Source organism: Scleropages formosus, chromosome 14 (assembly GCF_900964775.1).
Source record: "Scleropages formosus chromosome 14, fSclFor1.1, whole genome shotgun sequence".
Lineage (NCBI taxonomy): Eukaryota > Metazoa > Chordata > Actinopteri > Osteoglossiformes > Osteoglossidae > Scleropages > Scleropages formosus.
Window position 1 is genome coordinate 19837896 of NC_041819.1, and position 20612 is coordinate 19858507.

At 48.3% G+C, this 20612-nt stretch overlaps 1 protein-coding gene across 4 annotated transcripts in view; it reads right to left on the bottom strand.

Moving 5' to 3' along the window:
- The window catches only part of LOC108928968 (disks large homolog 3-like), a 79038-nt gene that overhangs the window by 48311 nt on the left and 10115 nt on the right, over nucleotides 1-20612 (bottom strand). For 2 of the 4 annotated variants that reach the window (XM_018743184.2, XM_018743182.2), the window contains exons 3-4: nucleotides 17632-17729; nucleotides 13707-13829 (exon numbers count right to left, since the gene is read on the bottom strand). In XM_018743184.2, coding sequence (XP_018598700.1) covers nucleotides 13707-13829; nucleotides 17632-17729 — 221 coding nt within the window. Of the gene's footprint in view, nucleotides 1-5488; nucleotides 6214-13706; nucleotides 13830-17631; nucleotides 17730-20612 lie in introns of those variants that run through there. The other 2 variants (XM_018743190.2, XM_018743183.2) reach the window with 1 other exon arrangement.

A 20612-nucleotide genomic window follows, 5' to 3' on the forward strand; every position in this document is an offset into this window, starting at 1 on the left:
TGAGCCCAGGCCTGCCCACGGGGGGCGAGGTCCCTCAGGACACAGGGCACACGAAGCCAAAGAACGGACAAAACTCTCGGGATGCCGCCTACGCCGTTCCAGCTTTCACAGCAGCCAAGGAAGGAGGAAACGTGAGACGTTTTTGTCCTTCTGCTGCGAGTCCCTTCTAATAAGTGCAGTGGGTTGCGTTACGAAGCTCATTTCGACCAGCAAAGCAAAAGCAGCCAACATATAGACAGTTCCAGAATTTCTAACTGATACAGGTACTCATTGCATAGGATGAGGGTGCTTACAACAATATTTCTGATTTGGCTGAACCCCAAACCCAGGACACAGGTTAGAGGCGTGAGCTGAGACAAACCCTCCTGTCCTGTCGTCGACTTGATAGTAATAAACTACCCTGCTGTGAAGGCACAATAAAGCGCACTATCATCTTCTCTAAGGGGGTAACAGTCAATGAACTGCTCGTGCAGATATGCGCCGATGCAAATTTTACAGACACAAGATCTTGCCGCACCCACGTGCTCATCCTGCACAGAAATTCAACAAAAGCATGAGTTCACGAAGCATGCATGGCGGCCCAGTGGGTAGAGCTGGTGCTTCACAGCACCTGGATGGTACGATCGAACGAAGGCTTGATCCCTACTTGGTCAATGTGGAGTTTGCATGTTCTCAACGTGCTTGCAGGGGCTTCTTTCCAGAGTCCAACGATGTGTTTCAGGTGGGTTGGCGACACTACATTACCCTATAGCGTATATATGAGCGGTACATTGCTGTATAAATGGCACATTGGTTGTAGGGTGTGTACGGTAGTGGATTTAGCGTCGGATGTCACCTTGGACGAAGGGGTCAGCTCAATACTGGCCAAAAATCGTCGTACGTTGTTGTGGAGACAAGTGTCTGGTAAAAGCATAAATGAAAATGCATCAGACATAAACTCATGTGGAGTCACTGCAAGGCGGTTCATCATGAAGTGAAATATTGAGACAGCCAAGAGAGCCAGAGATGGGAAAAGGTGCCATTTCTCCCCTCTTGAAAATGTATATCAGACATGGCTGTCCACTGTCTACTGTTTACCGTCCTGCTCCGGCAACTGCTAGAGAAGTGCGCTTGGGCTGAGGCAACTCCTCACTCTCGACAGTGACTCTTAGAGCTCATTTTCATTTCGCTGCTTCTGCTCGTCTTCCTGAACCCCAAGCCTGGTTCAGAATGACATCATTGCCAAATAGCCCGTCTGTCTGGTGTATTTAATGTCACGCTTCCGCCGTGGCAGTTCCTTCTGGGAAGTGCTGTGCATCAGTGTCGTCTGGGTCAGCCTCAGTTTAAAAAAAAAAAAAAAAAAAAAAAAGAAATGGTGGATGACGCTCACCCTGTTGAGTACACCTCCTGATTTTCCTCCGGGCATCCCTTCATTGCACACCCCCCTGGCTGGGAGAGCTTTAAAGCCCTCTGGTCCTGCCCCCGCATATTGCAAGCTATCTCATGACACGAATCTCCAGGGTGTCCCAAGAGTGACACACCCATTCCCCTCTCCCAGCTGCCGTCCATCAGCAATTCAGCATTGTGCAAGAGCTACATGGCCGCCACCTTTACTCATTACCCCTGGGTCACCGGTAGGCCTGGTACACCAATTAAATGGATTTATGTAAAGACATAAATTATGCACGCATCTTCTGTATGTTGTCAAAGGTGGATACATGTTGTGTCCATGGAAAGCAGAGTGTCCTCTCTCCTGGCACAGAACATATTTTGTATTAAAACCTTAATTTTTGTTGTATTTTCCCTGATCAACAAAGACACCTGTGAGTCGAGTGTCAGCCAGAGCCGTCGCCTAACACTCACAGGACTGAGGTTTGAATCCTACATCCTGCTGTGGTACCTCTGAGAAAGGTACTTACCCTCAGCCTGAACAGTAAAAATGACCCAGCTGTATAAATGGGTAAATCACATTAAATATAAGTAGCTTAGTGTATGTTTATGTATTGTTCTTATTATTATTATTATTATAAGAGAAGGAAGAAGAATTAAAAGTATGCTTGTTAAATTATGTATTTTTAAATAAAATAAAGCGAAAAATCTCACTGAATTTTTTTCAGAGGAAACAAAATATTTCTGGATGTCTATTTTATATTTAAGCAAACATAAATACATAAAGAATTAAAATAAGTAGTGACTTAAATCTGAGCACAAATATTTATTTGGAGTTCTACATGCACACGCACGATTTTTAATTTTCAAAATGATGTGCGAAAAAAAGTCACCTTTTTAAAATTATGACTAAACTACTGAAATGACGTCGTCATAATGAGCAGTGAAAAACTAAACCGACCCCAGATATGGTGCTTTTGCATTTGTGATTTAAAGAGGGAAACCATAAATCAGAAACTTTCACATAAAGCGCTAGTAAAGCTGATACAAGCTGGAAGGAGTGATGAGAAGTAGTTTGGATATTTGGTTGAATTATCAATAAATGATGGCATTTTTCCTTCCGGAAAGAACACTAACATCTTACTGTTAATTCCTCCTCACGTGTTAAAATGAATAAGTAATGGGACGAACCCCTCCGTCGGTGAGGGGAGGAAGGTTTCTCCATTCCGCTGGTAATGATCGAAGTGGGAACACAGAGGACAGGGGTGTGAAAAAGCCACCGGCACGTTGCGAAGGTTTTGTTTTGATTTAAACGGGAGCAAATTGCTCATTAAAGACAAAAAAGGCAGCACGCGGCCGGAGAAACATAAAGCGCAAGAAAAGGGGCTTGTGGGATTGAGACAAAGCTTATCGTGTTTAATGCTGTGCGACTGATAAATAACGTAAAAGGCAATTAATATTTCAAGGCTGTATTTGCTGCGAGAGTGTGCCACGGATCTGGAGAGCTCCGAGGACAGATTGGAGCCTGAGGAAAGAGATCTTTCTGTGGAAAGGCCCATTGGCTGAGCTTCTGTGGATCTGTCTCCGAGGAGATTTAAACCGTCTGTGATCTCAAACATCTTTTTTTTTTTTTTATTTTTTATTTTTTTTTACCTAAAAGTACATCCATCTGCCTCTAATTAATCCCGACTTTCAGCATGATCCTTTATCGTAATCTCCATTTATCTGAGGTCCAGGAGGTTGCGGGTGCGTGTGTGTGTGTGTGTGTGTGTGTGTGCGCCTGCAGTTTCTGGAAGGACAGAAGTAGATCTGAATTTGAAAGTGCTGTCCATTAATAAATAAAAATCGCCAAACTGTTTTAACCATGTTTTCTGCCAAAGCCTACACCTTTCACACTGCTACCATCTCAGCAGCATTTAACCCTTATTTCAGAAATGTATCAGACATTACTTTCAACCCCCATTAAACGCAGTATTAACCTACAGAGAATAAGAGCAGCATAATGCAGCACCTTAAAGACCCGACGGAAATGTCTGGTTAAATAAACATTCGTCCTTTCTATAATACGTTTGATGAGAAACACAGCGTCCAGTTTGACCGTAACTTGATTTTACCGGCACGCCTCTATTCCTTCCGAATCTTTCAAAGCTGCCTTTTCTTTTCCGAAGCCCCGAGAGACGTGGTACGAAAACTCCTGCTGGGATCGCATGTTTACTGTTGCCTGTGCGCTTTACACAGCGCTACCTAGAGCAGAAAAATGTGCTGCAGCGATGAGAAATAATACATAAAATATTGAGGAGTGACATCTGATGAGGAGGCTGCCTTTTGAGAATAGAGACACTATAAGCATGATAAGCACAACAAGCAGATAAATCCCTCTGGTTGCTTGGCAGAGTGACACAGGGCCAAGGGATGATGGGGTGACACACTCCCTCCTGTAAATTTCACACCCCTCCACACACGGCACAGACCGAGGGGCAGATGTCTGTCCGCGCTCTCCCGAACCGTCCCCTTTCGCACCGCCAACTGGCTCCTCTTATGTAAGGGCAAACCCCTTCGCGGTGCCTGCCTCGGGTAGCTGCGCTCGGTGCCTTTGCCATCACCGGGCCGTTTTCCGTTCCCGGAGCCCAGCTCTCCCAGCGCGACAGGGCGCCGTACCGCGTCGCTGGGCTCTATCAGCCGTACTCTCATCCGCTCCGAAGCGACCGCAACCGGACCGCGTCGGACGCCTTCCGTGCGGGGCGCACAGCGGATAAGCGGCACGCAGATAAGCCCGAATGCCTTTACCGAAGACACGGCGGTTTTCTGCGGAGAACCATCCGAAAAAACCCATTACGTAAAATTCCATATTTTTATTTTTTCTAATACTGAGGTCTGAGTGAGCAGCATCAGGGCAGCGACGAGTGCATGACTTGAGTTTAGAATAATTTTTCGGAGTGGAATTTCAGTCTCCATTTTGCCCTCCCGTTCGCACAAACACACACGGATACACGCACCAAGACGCAGATGCACACGCGCCCAGAGCCCTCTCGTTTCATACAGCGAGCGCAACCCTCCCCCTCAGCCGCCCCCTCACCAACCCCAACCCCCTCCTTCCACACCATGCTCACACACACACACACACGCACGCACGCACACCTCACAATTACATCTTATGCGACCAAGTCTCTGCCAAGCTATAAAACATGGATAAATGGAAAAATCTCAGCCCCATTAATGAACGGAGCACATTTTGCCTTTGATAGATAAAATCCATTATATAATTTGCACAACATTCAGCGGTGCCTCTCTGCCATTGATGCCTCCGTATCTTTCTAGCAACCGTCATTCCTTCATGAGGAATAAAAACCCAGAGCTACTCTATAACTGCTGGACATTATCTTACGCAACTGCCAGTTTTTACATATATTTAACAAACCATTTATTGCAAAGCCTTGCCTTTGATGTCTAATGTTTTTTTTTTCTCTTTGTAGCAAATATACCAGACAAGATGCATTCTGTATAATTTTACAGCCATTCGGGGGGCTGCAGAAATGTAATTTTCCCATGAAACGTAAATTACGATATCCTCAAGAATAAAGGAGTCCGGCACCCAATTTAAAATAACGTGTTTCTATGCAAAATTACGCTCTTCTGAAATTGACAGGCTACTAAATATCGCAATGTACTGTATAACGTATACCTGAAAGTCACCGGTATTCAGGTACCCGGTAAAATGTTAGCGAACCCATCCAGGAGGTGCTCAGTACGTGTGTGTGTGTATAACGCGCTGAGATTAAGTACAGATGTAACATCCCTAAGCAACAGCGTAAGAGTTAATTGACGAAACTGATGATATACCCTGCTGGGTGAGAAAGCTACACCTGCGGAAATTTGGCATCGCAGACGTATCAGGACAGAAGAGACGTACGAATCTAAATAACCCCTCAAAAGGCCAGTTACGGTGGAAGATAAGCACTTCCAGAAATACAGTTTATCTGCGATCGTATCTCTTCCGAGACCGAGAGCCTCGCATAAAAACACGAGTACGGCTGACGGCACGGGAGAGTGGCTTTCGGACGAGGAGGGCCACTGCTTCCGGCTCCCCTGTCCATGCCTCGGCAGGCTCCCGGGATCTTACCTGGTCGTACCACTCCCGGCCAGAACAGGTGCACTCCGGCCACCATCCCCCTTGGCCCCCCGAGCTGTTTCCGTTCACCTTGGGGCCGCCCTTGGACTGGCCCTTGGGGTTGGGGCCCCCGGGACCCCCGGCGGACATCATCTTGCCCTTGCTTCTCCCGAGGGTGCCGCTTCCGCCCACGCCACCCCCTCCTCCAGGGGTCTGTGGGGGCAGGTTCTGACCGCTTCCGTACCCGCCCGGGTACCCATAGGGCTCCGGCTGCCATTCCCCGTAGGACGGGGGGTCCATCCTGCGCAGGGCGGCCATGCGGGTCACTTCGTAGCACTCCGGGCATTTGCAGCAGTGGTGGTGCTTGTGCATGCTGGCTGGGCGGCCGGAGCTCTGCCTGCTCACGCTCTCGCAAGCTCACGCGCGCACGGCTCTCTTCCTGCTGCTGCCTCCTCAGAGTGCCGTCCTCCCACCGCGGAACACGGCGATGTCAGGGTACCGATGCCAGCAGCGGCGCTAATCAGAGCAATTTGACAGATTCTCCCTTAATCCTGATCTTCTGCTCATCCACCGCAAATGAAAAAGGAGGAAGCGGCGGGTAGAAAAAGCGAGGAAAGGGGAAGTGGTCGTCTTCTTGTCGTAAAGAAAAAAATATACAGTATATACTGAAAATATTAAGAATGAGTCACACAATCAGAGACCAGCCCTGATGATAGAAATATTTTTCACAGTGGTATGTATAGAAATACATAGATTTACTTATGTATACATATATATGTACATATACATATATATTTACACACACACTCACATAGAAAAATATCTATATAAACAGACAAGTACACTTACAAACAAATGTATATATGTATACATAAATAACTATGTGCTCGTGTATACAAATGTATATATACATATGTTTGTATATAATATGAATGCGGACATAAATAGAATTAAAAAATCTCCATCCTTTGCTGAAATCTTCTGTCTGTCCCTGCTTGGTTTCGCAAAGACGTTTTCTTCGTTTTCCTGCTGCGTTGAGGAGCGTTTTCTCTCCTTCTCGCTCTCCGTCTCTCCTGCTTTTTTTCCCCTCAGCTTTCAGAGAGGAGCTGAGCTCAGGAGCGTCTCTCAGCTTGCTTGCCCTAGTTGCTGATTACACAGATGGATGCGAGCGAGCGAGAGAGGAGGCTGGGGGGGGGGGGGGGCTGAGGGAGGCAGTGAGACGCAGTAGCATCCCTCCAGCACCGCGGCCCCGACAGCCACGTCCAATCAACTGGCAGCGCCGCCATCAGCAGCGGCAGTGACACTGAGCGCTTCACTGCGTGCTCTTAAAGGGCCCACGCTTTGCCAAGACGCTGCCCATCCTACGCGGCGAGACCCAAGCTTCTCCAGCGCGGTTTCCTCTCTTCCCATTTCCAGCGCCGCGTTCCCTGCATCCGACCCGATGGGGCCGCATGGAGCCATGCCGCGCTCACGTATTTCACGGGGAAGCACGAGGCTTCAATGAGAATGAGATACTGGCTTACGTGCCCCACTGCGGTGAACTTCTGTAGAGATCTTCCGTCACACTATCAAATTCATGTAACGTCTTTGGTTAAAACTCCAGTTCGACACTCATTTTCATTGCTTTACTTAACTGATGCTGGCTGTTCTCCAAAGCAACTAACAATTTTAGGTTTTTATACTAAGCTTACAGACACATTGTCTGAAACCGCCCGCCCCAAGCGGGGTCGCGGCGAACCGGAACCTAAGCCGGCAACACGGGGTGCAAGGCTGGAGAGGGAGGGGACACACCCAGGACAGGGCGCCAGGCTGTCGCAAGGCCCCCCAAGTGGGACTCGAACCTCAGACCCCGGAGACGGCAGGACTCGGCCAAACCTGCCGGGCCGCTGGGCCACAGCACCCCCACTTTAGGCTAAGCTACTTCCAGTTATTTACTCATTTTTGCAGCTTGGTCATTTTTACTGCATTCGGTCAAAGTAAGTACCTGGATCAAGGGTATTACAGCAGGAGCAAAGATTTAAATCCAGGTCCTTCAACTGCTAGCTAATGGCTGTAAACATCTCTTCCCGCTGATCCATCATGTTACATAATAACAACAATGTTCATACTAAAAGAGATGACTTCAGCAAATAAAAAATGGAGTCGAAAACATGGAATTGAGGGATTTATCTGCCAAAGCCAAGAAATACAGTTATTGCCTAGAATGAGCCAACAAGATCAGATTCAATAACATACAGTACTATCAGCAAAAACACGAAGTGAGAACAGGCTGTCCGGTAGGTTCGCTACGATGCTGTCAGCATACAGTGCAGCACATGTACTTCGGAAACAGGACGGAAAGACATTAGTTGGCACGCAGTGAGTGAACAATTGAGCGACAGCACTGCATGTCTGTGCGTGAATGAATGTGTGTGTGCGTGTGTGTCAGTGCACAGATACGTGCATGTGTTATGGCCAAAGCCCAGACAGAATCAAGTCGATGAACGTGCACGTTTGAGGGGATCCTTAGTGTACCAACATCTTTTTTGACAGAGCAGGACTGTAAAGGTGACGGCTCCTCATCTAAATAAATGTAAGACTGTTAAAGAGTCGGCGTCGCAACACCCAAGAGCGTCCTGCTCGAATACGGCTGCGACGCTTCTGTACGTTACGAGGGATATGATGATGATGACTAATCGTCCACTTGGCTTCGCTGCGTATGAGCGTGTGTGCATGTGAGTGTGTTTCCCCGCTGAGGGTCTGGGTACCCAGGTTCTTCGCGGTTGCTTCTCCATCATGCTGCTCAGGCCTTTCCAGGAGGCACGAACAGCAGGCTCAGCCGCAGCTAATTACATGCAACGGTAACTCTACTCATTATCATGCTATTCTATTCCTGTAACTTACGTAGATTTTGCAAGAGGAGAGGAGGGAAAAAAATGCAAAGAAAGGGAGGGAGTCAGAGCTCAGCTCTCCAGAAACACATCGGTAGCCAATCAGGTTCTGAGGGCGTGTCTAAATGTATTTTCTTAAAGAGACGGCGCACCACCTGGGACCGGGGATCTCGCAGACCGCATCTATTCGCAATCTTCCCTTCCTTCTGTATCCATTCCGCTCCTCGGGCACGTGTGCGGGGGTGTAGGGAAAGGCGGGGCTTGAACACCTAGCCCTCCAGGTTTCCGCGGCGCTTTTTCAGAAGGTGCGCTCGTGTCCTTTTTCGTTCGAACCCTTCCGCCGAGGAAAACCTCCTCGTAGTGACAACACCGTACCGGTCCAAACTGGCCACTATAGCAGACTGCAGACTTGCTGTCTGCACAAACAAGAGAGAGCTGAATGGAGATAGGGCCTGGATAAAATTCAGAAATCAAAGTGTGAAACCTGTGTAATAAAGCGCATTTCCAAAGACAGCCAGCTGACAGTGTTGTATATGTACACGGCCCAAGGACTGACAGATTACAAGAAAGGGTCACTAACTACTACTAGATGTGTTGTATAAATATTTCATTAATTGAGCAATTAAAAAAAATTTAAATTAATAGAATAATTCCAATATCACACAGCTTACAGACAGCATTATGGTCAGTCCTTGGAAAGCTACAACCATTTTTAGGGTTTGACATCCAGTTGCATGCAGACCTTATCGGAGCACCTACAGGTAAGCATGCGCAGACTTCGTTCTAATGCACCTTATTATTATTTTTATTATTGTCGCTGTTGTTAACAACGATAATAATAACAATTTAGCTGACGCTTCTTTCAAAAACAACTTACAGTATTAGGTTTGCAAACTGAGCAAGTTATAATCATATATCAATATACAGAGCAGGATAACTTTTACTGGAGCAATTCAGTGTATATACCTTGATCGAAGGTACAGTAGTGAGAGAGAGAATTTGAAACTGAATTCTTCAAATGCAAGGCAGCTGTAACCAGTACGGTACCTGCTGTATTTCCATCACATATGTATCACCACGTAACACCAGTTCTATACAACCTTCCCAGACATAAATCTCCATGCCTTACAGTCCACGAGCACATATTAAGTATGGTGTTTTTTTAAAATGTCTGGGTCTCCAACTTAAACATACAGTAACATTTAGGCCATATTTATTGAGATTTTAATGAGGATTACCATTCTGTGATTTCAGCTCCAAAAACACATTGTTATTGCATCTGTTATCCAAAGTTAGCTGGCCAGGCTCTGATCGACCATGCAAGCAAACACTTCACCTCTCTCTCACGCACACACAGAATATGTACACCCTCCTAGATGCTCTTCCTTCTGGAATTTTTGTGCATTCTCTCACATGTCACATGCTGACTCTTGTGCCACCTGACAGGACAAACGCCCATATATGGGAAAAGGAAGTGATGGCAGGCTTAAAGATGCAATCGCTTTCCATGACATATCTTAGGTCTTAGTGACGGCCAGCCTTTTAACCTGACGCCTTTTTCGCAGACCGGTGAGACAGGAAGGTAACCCTGGCAGACCGCACTGTTCGAGCCTTTCTCGTGCCTCGGAGGAGAAGGTCTCGGCTCTTTCGCTGCTCTCCATCCAGCAGCCCCGGAGTGTCCCCGGGAATGAGCCAGAGACCCTAGGAGGGGAACGCTATGTCATCGAGGCCCGAGAGGCGCCGTGAGAGACACCTGGGCCGGAGCAGCCACAGCAGCAGCGGCCCCATCATCAGCTACCCCATTACATCCGCTCATGTGAACCGAACGGGAAAAGAAAGGGGCTGCGTCTGTTCCCCCTATTAATAGGACGGGCGGTGGCAACAGCTGCTCCACCAAACACAGCACATCCGCCTGACGGAGTAATGATAGGGCGATCAGGGAGCGCGACAAAAAGGAGGAACATGAATGAGACGAAAGGGAAGGAGAGGAATGAAGCAGGATGGGCCTGAAAGAAGAGGAATGGGGCAGGAAGAAGAGGATCAGGGTGGGGAAGGAGGAAGAGGATCAGGGTGAGGAAGAAAGAAGAGGAATGGGGCAGGAAGAAGAGGATCAGGGTGGAGAAGGAAGAAGAGGAATGGGGCAGGAAGAAGAGGATCAGGGTGGGGAAGGAAGAAGAGGAATGGGGCAGGAAGAAGAGGATCAGGGTGGAGAAGGAAGAAGAGGAATGGGGCAGGAAGAAGAGGATCAGGGTGGAGAAGGAAGAAGAGGAATGGGGCAGGAAGAAGAGGATCAGGGTGGGGAAGGAGGAAGAGGAATGGGGCAGGAAGAAGAGGATCAGGGTGGAGAAGGAAGAAGAGGAATGGGGCAGGAAGAAGAGGATCAGGGTGGGGAAGGAAGAAGAGGAATGGGGCAGGAAGAAGAGGATCAGGGTGGAGAAGGAAGAAGAGGAATGGGGCAGGAAGAAGAGGATCAGGGTGGAGAAGGAAGAAGAGGAATGGGGCAGGAAGAAGAGGATCAGGGTGGGGAAGGAGGAAGAGGATCAGGGTGAGGAAGAAAGAAGAGGAATGGGACAGGAAGAAGAGGATCAGGGTGGGGAAGGAAGAAGAGGAATGGGACAGGAAGAAGAGGATCAGGGTGGGGAAGGAAGAAGAGGAATGGGGCAGGATGGGACAAAAGGAGAGGAATAGAGCCGTAATAAGAGGAACAGAATGGCACAGGAAGGGGAGAAATAGCGTTATATGAGACATGAGGAGAGAGACAAGGAGAGGAATGGAGCAGCACGGACATAGAAAGGAGTGGAATGTGGCACAGAGGATCGAGACAACGAGGGTTCGGAAGGAGAGGAATGGAGCAGGACCGGAAGGAGAGCACAGAGGTGCCGTGCTGATGTGAGAAGAGAAAAGCAAAGGACAGAGAGTCAGAGAGTTCACACGACCGGCCGAGGGACAAAAGGCAGATGAAGCGGGCTAGAGGACTGGACTAGCGCTTTTACCAGGGTCTGAGGGCCTTGAGAGGCGCATGGGACCTGCATTGCTGCCAAGATTAAGAGCTGTGTTTAAAACATAAAAAGGGAGCCCTCTGAGGACATGGTGAAGTAAAAAAATAAACAAATGAAATAAAAAAAACACACAGAGAACTGTGTATGTGTGCGTCTTCTCTATTCTTGCCCAGTTATGTAAACACCAACGTGAGCTGCATGTAATTACATGGTCAGATTCATGTGTGAACTGTATGTAAGGCATGAACACATGCATGTCTGCTTAATATATATATGTGTGTGTGTGTGTGTGTGTGTGTGAGTGAGCGAGCGAGAGAGCGAGAGAGCAAGGGAATGAATGTCTATGATGATGCAGGCTGGGGGAAAAATGTGGTTTCCATGGTGATGTGAAGCAGGCTGAGCACTGGGTGTCCATTCCAGCTCTTACTGTGCTGCACCTCACAGCCACTCGCTGCCACTGTCTCAGCCTCGTCCCCCTTCCCCCACCTGACCGCCGTTCCGTATGGCCGTCGGACCACCGCTGCGCGATGTGGCGATGCGCAACAGAAACGCTGCACCGCCAACGCCTGTCCCACCCCAGCTCCCCTCCGCAGTCCGTAGCACCATGTTGCCCCCGCACCCCGGCCCTCCCCCATACGCTGCTCCCCAGCTCCTCGGGGTGCTGAGCTGACGTGTGCCGTGGGCTGTTTGCATTTGGGAGGCCATGAGAGCATCGTGTCTTTTAATGACTCCGCGAAGCCAGACTGGGAGCAGATGCACTTGGATGCCGTGCGCACCATCACGCCTTGATTCAGAGGCCCCTCGTGTGCTATGAACGCTCTCTGAAACGGCTGACTCAAACGTTGCTTCCACCAGACTCGGAGCAAAACCGCTTAACATTTCGGGTCTAAATAAGCGGCGGGAAAATAACGGATCGTTAACTGCTCTTTTCCAGCAATCGTGAACTTGATCTGAAATACGCATCTAAGCTTTGCTCCAACCCTGTTTTGCTCCTTTCCAAAGGGAAGAAGAAAAGTTTCTGACAGCTACCGTGCGTTGCTGTGAAAAGACACGTAAGAAGGCCCAGGAGTAGATTCCAGGCGAACGGAATAACCGCGTACCCTTGATCCGTGCCTGTGACTACATCAGCCCATCTCAGTGCCGGATCTTCTAAAGGCAGCTATATTAAACTGAAGTTCACGGGCAAAGTCAATGGCACTCGCTTTGCCTTTTTCGCGTTTCCAGGATGAATGCGCGTCCCACGATGCCGCCTGTTTCGAGTGTGTTTTTCGCTCGGCTTGGCTCCGCATCCTCTCCCGCACAGCCCCACACCTCCTCTCCAATTTGTTCTGGAAGGTTTATTCTAGCAACCTAGGGGATTATCTCGCAGACACAGGCTAGCTGTCAGCTCCAGACTTCATTACCAATGATGATCCATTGCCAGTGCGCGCCATGCTGTTTCTCACATCCACCTTGCACCTAGGTCCAGACGGCGAACATCGAATCGGTGCTTCGTTCCCCATTCGGGGCGCTTATGCAATTAATGCCATTCAAATTCATGCATTTCAGCAGGTTTTGGGCTTTTTCTCTGCATGTTCTCGTCAATATTGTAACAACCCCGCGTTACTGGTTTTGTGTAAATAGTTGCATTCTGGGAAATCTGTAAATAATGTCTGTAACCACTGGGGGCACACACACACTTTTCTGAACCGCTTGTCCCATACGGGGTTGCAGGGAACCAGAGCCTAACCTGGCAACTCAGAGCGTAGGGCTGGAGGGGGAGGGGACACACCCAGGACAGGACACCAGTCCATCACAAGGCACCCCAAGCAGGACTCGAACCCCAGACCCACCGGAAAGCAGAACCCAGTCCAACCCACTGTGCCACTTTGGGGGGAAATGGTGGGTTTACTGTGGCTGCCAGTGTTTTGGGGCAAGAGCCTAGGGGTGCTAGGCAGGCTGGGAAGGCTGGCTGTAAGCGCAGGTCCTGGAGGAAATGGGGTCCTCGCACCGAGCGTATCGTTTCCCTTGTGCCGGTGTTCGAATAAATTGTTCGTCGTGAACGTTGCCTCTGCATCCTTCTTTGCCCCATTCAAACCCACAGTGCTGCGCGCCACAATATTTTCATAGTGGGTCATAGTAGTGGCAAGCGCCCTCTTTTCAGGTACTCCGGTTGTGTGATGCTGCAAATGTCAATGGAAGCCTCTTCCCCCCGTTCACCTCCAAAGGCAGAGAAACGCGACGCATTTCAGCAGAGGGAGCCTCAGATGCCGATTGACGTTCATTGCAGGGAACAGGATAGGGAGTAACAATGCAGTTTTACAGGACTTCAAAGCGGCTCTGCGAGGCACAGAGCAAGACTCCGGCCGTCATCTCACTGACCTTGGGCATCTCAACGTGGGAGCGGCTCACCAACCCGGACACTCGCTCCACCTTCTTGGGATATCTGCTGCTGGTCACCCGCACGCGTTCCACACCTTCCTCATCTGTACCCTGTGAAAAAAACTGAAAAACGGGAGAAATGTGGCATATGGACAAATGCAAATGCAAAAAATCGGTCAGAGAGGCCAGAAGCAGCAATAAAAAATGATGTTGTGCACATTAATGACACAGAGTACAGTAGGGCAAAAATTTTCATCTTCGAAAGAGTTAATACAAAGGATGGGTTTATATTCTGCTGGAGATCACATGACTTCATGTATATTTACATTTACTGTAGGGCAGGGTGGTCAACTGCCTACATTATGCTTCCATTCCCTTTACACATTTTATGATTTTCATCATAATCGCAATGAGAATGAGTGAAAAACGTGCTTTAATAATGGCACGATGAAGAAATTGCCGTCGTAATCCAGATCAGGCTTAGCTCAAGCTTTCCTCGCAATATGAAACGAGGAACAGAGGCGCCTTCTCTGTGTTTGTGCTCCATGAGTAAGTACACTGGTGGTACCCCTTACTGTATGTAGCGGAACATACCGGAAGGCCTAACAACCACTCCAAAGAAAAGAGACAGAGTAGGCATGAAAAGCAGACCAAAGAGATAATACCCAACTCGGCGCCATTGGACACAGACAACCTGCTTCATGCGGTCATCGTACCCCTGTCTGAGCTGGGAAACGTGGACCACAGTGCACTCCCTAACCCTGACTGCTGCAACAGTGTGCACATTTTGGTGGTATGCTGGCCACACCCATCCTCAGGAATTAGTGATGCATGTTTCCAAAACCTTAAGATCCACAGATGGTGTATTATTACCTTGTTGTTGGGGGTGTTTCGTTGGGTTCCGCTCTGTGGCGGGTCTGCGGTTCGAGTCCTGCTTGGGGTGCCCTGCGATGGACTGGCGTCCTGTCCTGGGTTGTCCTGGGTGTGTCCCCTCCCCCTCCAGCCTCGCGCCCTGCGTTGCCAGGTTAGGCTCTGGCTCGCCATGACCCCGCTTGGCATGAGCAGTTTCTGACAACGTGTGTGTACCGTGTTCCCGAGCTGAACCAACAACCTTCTGTTCACAAGCCTATGTCCTTAACCACTCCCTGCAGTGCCGTCTATGACGAGCGCAGAAGAATGCGACACATATACAACGAGGAGCTAAATCAATACACCTAATATCCATATCCACATATGGACATGAATGAGAACAAGGAATGACTAAACCCAGAACAGCCGAAACAGAAGATTGCTCTAAACGAACGCAACAAAACGGGCGATGGCACAGCGATGGACGTCAGGTATCAATCACAATTACAGGCTGTTTTGTGCTCATCGAATGCCAGTTCGTGTTTCAGAAACTGTCTGTGACAATATTGTGTAACTCGGAGCCACCGCCCACCCGCTTCTCCGGACTCCCACGTACTGACAGCCAATCGCTTTCGGCCGAGAAGGATCTTCAGCCGCGTCTTTACTGGCTACACGTGTCCGTGGTTTCTTTTGCAGCCTGTTGCCGAACGCGGGGGCTTGTTCTGTTTCTTCAGCTCAGGTAGCAGCGTCTGCGCTGGACGCGCGTGCAGCCGCCGCCTCCTCTCGGCTCGCCCCGGTTCGGTCCGGCTCTTTCCAACGCCCACCTCTTTCCGCCGCTTCGCCTCCTCCACCCCCCCCCGACTCCCCGCCGGCTCTGCTGCGGCAGCTGACCGGGGAACGCTCGGGAACAGGGCCGAGGGGGCGGTGAGAGGTGCTGGAGGTGGTCACAGGACTATGGCGGGTGTGTCCCTGCCAGGTCCAGAGTGCGTGACTACTGCGGTCACAGTGCCCTGACTTCCTCTTACACTATCTTACTACACACAGCAGCGTATCTTATGAAACCTGACAATTGACCATATAGAGCATGGCAATGCACCTTATAGAAAATTCTACGTACGGAACAAGATAATTCGCTTCATAGAGCATGACGATTCACCAGTTCAGTTCACCTTATGAAACATGTAAAAATGTAAACACACACACACACACACACACACACACACACACACACTTGCGGAACCGCTTGTCCCATACAGGGTCGTGGGGAGCCGGAGCCTACCCGGCAACACAGGGCATAGGGCCGGAGGGGGAGGGGACGCACCCAGGACGGGACGCCAGTCCGTCGCAAGGCACCCCAAGCGGGACTCGAACCCCAGACCCACTGGAGAGCAGGACCCGGCCAACCCACTGCACCACCGCGCCCCCGAAAGTTGTAATTGTTTCAAGAATATTATTGTTTGATACACAGAACAAAAAATGAACTAGATGCGGCTGAATCGGTTTATGTTACATATCATGGCAATTTCTATGTGTATGTATTTTCGAGTACACATCTGCATGCAGTTGTTTGTAGCTGCATTTATATGTTAATATCTATGATGCAAAGGGGGCACAGCGGCGCCGCAGGTCTGGCCGGGACCCGCTTTTTGGCGGGCCTGGGGTTCGAGTCCTGCTTGGGGTGCCTTGCGATGGACTGGCGTCCTGTCCTGGGTGTGTCCCCTCCCCCTTCAGCCTTGCGCCATGTGTTGCCGGGTTAGGCTCCGGCTCGGGACAGCCAGTTTCAGACAGTGTGTGTGTGTGTGTGTGTGTGTGTGTGTGTGTGTGTGTGTGTGTATCTATGATGTGTTTATTCTTAGAATATCCCAATATGCATTTTGTATACAAGGTATGTGCAACTCTGTCTATGTTAATGTTGATCACAGATGAGTTGTGCAGTATATCTGTACTTAACAGCGCCATGTGCATGTCATCACATGAACGCATGCATGTTTTTCCCTGTCTGTCATATCAGATGAGTATGTTTACGAGTGTGATCTGTTCACGCGTGTACCAAATTGGATGCCTGATGACTGAGTAGGTAGGTGGGCGGTGGGAGAAACATTTTTCTTAGATGGTACCATTTAGATACCATTTGCTGACCTGTCTGACCACTGCAGCCCCCTCTCTGAAACAATCAGCTACGGTCTTCCTGCCCGTTCACTGCTCAGCTCTGAATGCGTCACATTGTCACTTCCAGCAAAGAAGCAGAGGGCCAGCACTTGATCGTTATGGGAAGATAAGCATCATGGTGGGAGACACTGAACTGTATTAAGGGGATGAAGGCATCAGGCAGAGGTTTCAATCACATGATATGTATTCACATTCACTGCCACCATTATATTACAGCTCAGTTCCAGATGAGCATCAGATGAAGATGTGCAGGACCTGTTAACTGCATGGTGAAAACAAGGTCAAAGACCATTGACTTAAAGACCCCTGCAGATCAGCCTGGCATCAAGCTCACAGACAATCTGCCTTCATCTGAAACAAAATAAAGCTACGCAGGTCATGAAGAGAAATGTTAAATCTCCCACTGCAGACATATCAACTCACCAGTGATGAGGTACTAATTTAATTTTACAAAGATAAACGTGGCTCCCTTGATACGGTTCCATTGCAAGACCCTGCAAACCTAGAAAGAGCGTTTATTCACATGTACTCTTGGCGGGGGATCACAGAGCAACCCCCAACACAACAGCGAAATGTGGATCCCGGGCTCTTTTATCCAGCGCATCTATTAATATTTCTGAGCACACTGAAGCTGTTATCACTAGTAATATAAGGCAAAAGTGGCATGAATCAGCCAGGTGAACACATTTCTTTACTTCGTTTCTAGAAATGACTAATCCTGTAGTGTCTGCCTCACTTTCCAATTCATTTCCTCCACCCCCACATCCCCTCCTTAACTTTCGCCCTCCCTAGTTTCTCTCTCCTCTTTGGAGAAAAAAAAAATATTCCTCCTTAGCTCCTTTTTCTGCTTTTAATAAACTGAATTTCAAATCCTGGCTTTTATCTCGTCCATCCTCCCCCTTCTTACCTCGCTCTCCTCCTCCTGCTCATGTCCTCCGTGTCTGGGGTCCCGGCTGTTCTGCGCGGTGTTCAAACTCAGGGTCAGCTCGTAGCACTCCTGGATGTCTGCATGCGAGCCAAAATGAAATTCACGGCATGTTAAGGAAAACATGTAAGTTTGCTTAAGCGCCCTGACCTGAACTTTTATTGCTGGCCTTAACTAGACAATTTAATTACAGTCCAGCAACAGAAACACGCTGGATGTGCATAACACAGAGATGGGGAAGTGTTAGTGTTACCAAACACCAAGTGAGTCAACTTGCAAGCTTATTAAGCATTTAAATCTTAAGCCATGCAGGATTTAGGACAGCACAGCACAGCACAGCACAGCAGAACACAGCAGCCTTTGACAGGCCCTATTCTCAGCTCTTTGTCGCCACCTATAGGTCAAAAAAATCACCACACATTCAGAGCTCATGCTCCTGTCCAGAAATGTAACCTTTGGCATCCTTCTCCTGACACCTGACAAATGTGAGCGAACCGAACAAAATAAACAACTGCAAGTGTAAACAGCAATGCTCCTTACCTCTTCCAGGTAAGAAGCATATCAAGTAAAACATGCAGACTTTGCAAACACAAAGCTGTCAACCAATAACCAATATAGCTTACAGACGGACTCTAAACAAATCAGTGCATTTGCAACAACTTGCAAACTCTTAACATTTTGTTTGCCACACTTATTTTGTGCTATATTGTAACTTTTGAACTACTTTATTTCTGAATAGTCTAACTTTGCCAGTGATTCGTTTTGCTTGAAATACAGTACACATAAATAAGACAAAGTCTGATGCTGCATATGCAAAGAACACACACCAATAAACTCAAATGTTCTAATCCAGTCTTTTGTTTCGAGCAGGTTCCTTCTCTTGCCGCCTTTTCCTTTCTCCATACCAAAAAGCACCCGGCGAGCCCCACAGTCCCTCACTGCACGCCAGCCTCCTCACCAGGTCACGTCACATCTTGGGCAAAACTGCGCCACCAAACTTTCAGCTAAAAAGACCCTAACCCTAATTCCACTACAGGCGGTTCAGGGTGTAGTGGCGTGAGCTACTGCCTGTGGACCCGAAGGTTACCGATGTGAACCCTGGCTGTAGTACCTCCAATCAAGGCACTTACCCATAATTGCTCTGGTACAATTACCCAGCTGTATAAATGGGTAAATAATTGTAGGTGCCTAAACATTATAAGTTGCTCTGAAGAAAAGTGTTGGCTAAATGAATAAACATCATATAATCCTTCTGCTCCTACTTCCACAGTGTGCCTTTTATTTGGTTGTTTTCCTCCCTCCTGCCCTCCTCTCCTCATCTGCTTGGATCTTAAACTCGCATCTGGTGGCCCACGGCAGTTGCCCACTCACTGGAACATGTAGTGCTGTTTACCTCAGTCTCTTTCTGCCTTTCTCTCTCTCTCTCTCTCTCTCTCTCTCTCTCTCTCACACACACACACACACACACACACACACACACACACACACACACACACACACACACACACACACACACAGATGATGCAGAGCAGTTTCTGTTTTTACCCACTGTGTTTTTACAGCTCATACAAAAATGCAGAAGAACTTGCATTGAAACGTTGCATATGCTCTTAGTTAACTTAAGTTTCAGTGCATTTCAGAGAGTGTGTTTGGTGTGGGAAGACAGAATTGAAATGAGAGTACAGAAAGAACCTAAGAGGCTGTGTGTGTGAGAGCGAGAGTGAGAGAGAGAGAGAGAGAGAGAGAGAGAGACAAAAAAAAGAGGACACATGTTCAGCACATATTCTGTATGTGAAAAAAATATGTGGTTTGTTTTCCAAAAAAAATTAAGAATAGTAGGCCTTAAGACATAAAATGTGTTTTTAATAAACACAAAAGTATATCTAGTATCCATCCATCCATCCATCCATCCATCCATCCATCCATGTGTCCGACCACATACTCTGAGCACTACTGCTTTAGTCCAGAGTCTAAACTGGAAAAACCAAGCAGGTGGCAAGATACACCCTGGATGGGACACCAAGTTTTACGACTGCTTTATTTATATTTATTCCTTCAGACAAGAAATACATTTTCATGCAACGACGAAAGACTCCAATAAATACAATAAATTGATATACATTACGGGGAGGGGGCGCGGACTGGCTCCTGCTCTCCGGTGGGTCTGGGGTTCAAGTCCCGCTTGGGGTGCCTTACGATGGACTGGCATCCCGTCCTGGGTGTGTCCCCTCCCCCTCCAGCCCCCCGCAGCCCCCTACCCTGTGTTGCCGGGTTAGGCTCCGGCTCCCTGCGATCCCGTACGGGACAAGCGGTTCAGACGGTGTGTGTGTGTGTGATATACATTGCATTTACACTTATCCGTTTGGCAGATGCTTTTCTCCAAAGCGACATACATCTCAGAGTGCATTACATCGACATATTTCAAATGGGAACCGAATTAAAAAAATCGAACATTAAGCAGCCTTTTCAGTAAGCAGTGATTTCTCCTATGTGAGCTGTGACTGTTAATGTTAATTACTACATGAATAATTAATTGTATAATAAAATTATTGCTTTTTTGGTCTATTTTGAAGTCTTAGCCTTGGCATGTCCACCGTTCCGGAACAGCGTAACGAACTCTCACACACGGCAGCTGTAAGAAAGCAGTGCGGCACCGTCTCGGTGAGGTGCAGGTACGTTCCTGGCCCTGAAATGAAGCACCGTCCATAGATTCCCTCAAACACATCTCCTCTCCTTCTGAGCGCCCTCTCCCAGAGACTCCCTGGGCTGCTCTTCGTTCCCTCCATTCGCGTTTCTCGCCGGATCCTCAGCGCACACGTCCAGCCTAAAGCTCTAGAAGCCTTCCAATGTTTTTTTACTTTTACCCTAAAGACCAAGTGGAAGAGAGCTAATCCTTCACCACTGATGAACACCGCGATGAATATGTCGTTTAATGACATTATTTCTTTTCACTTGGCTGTCTA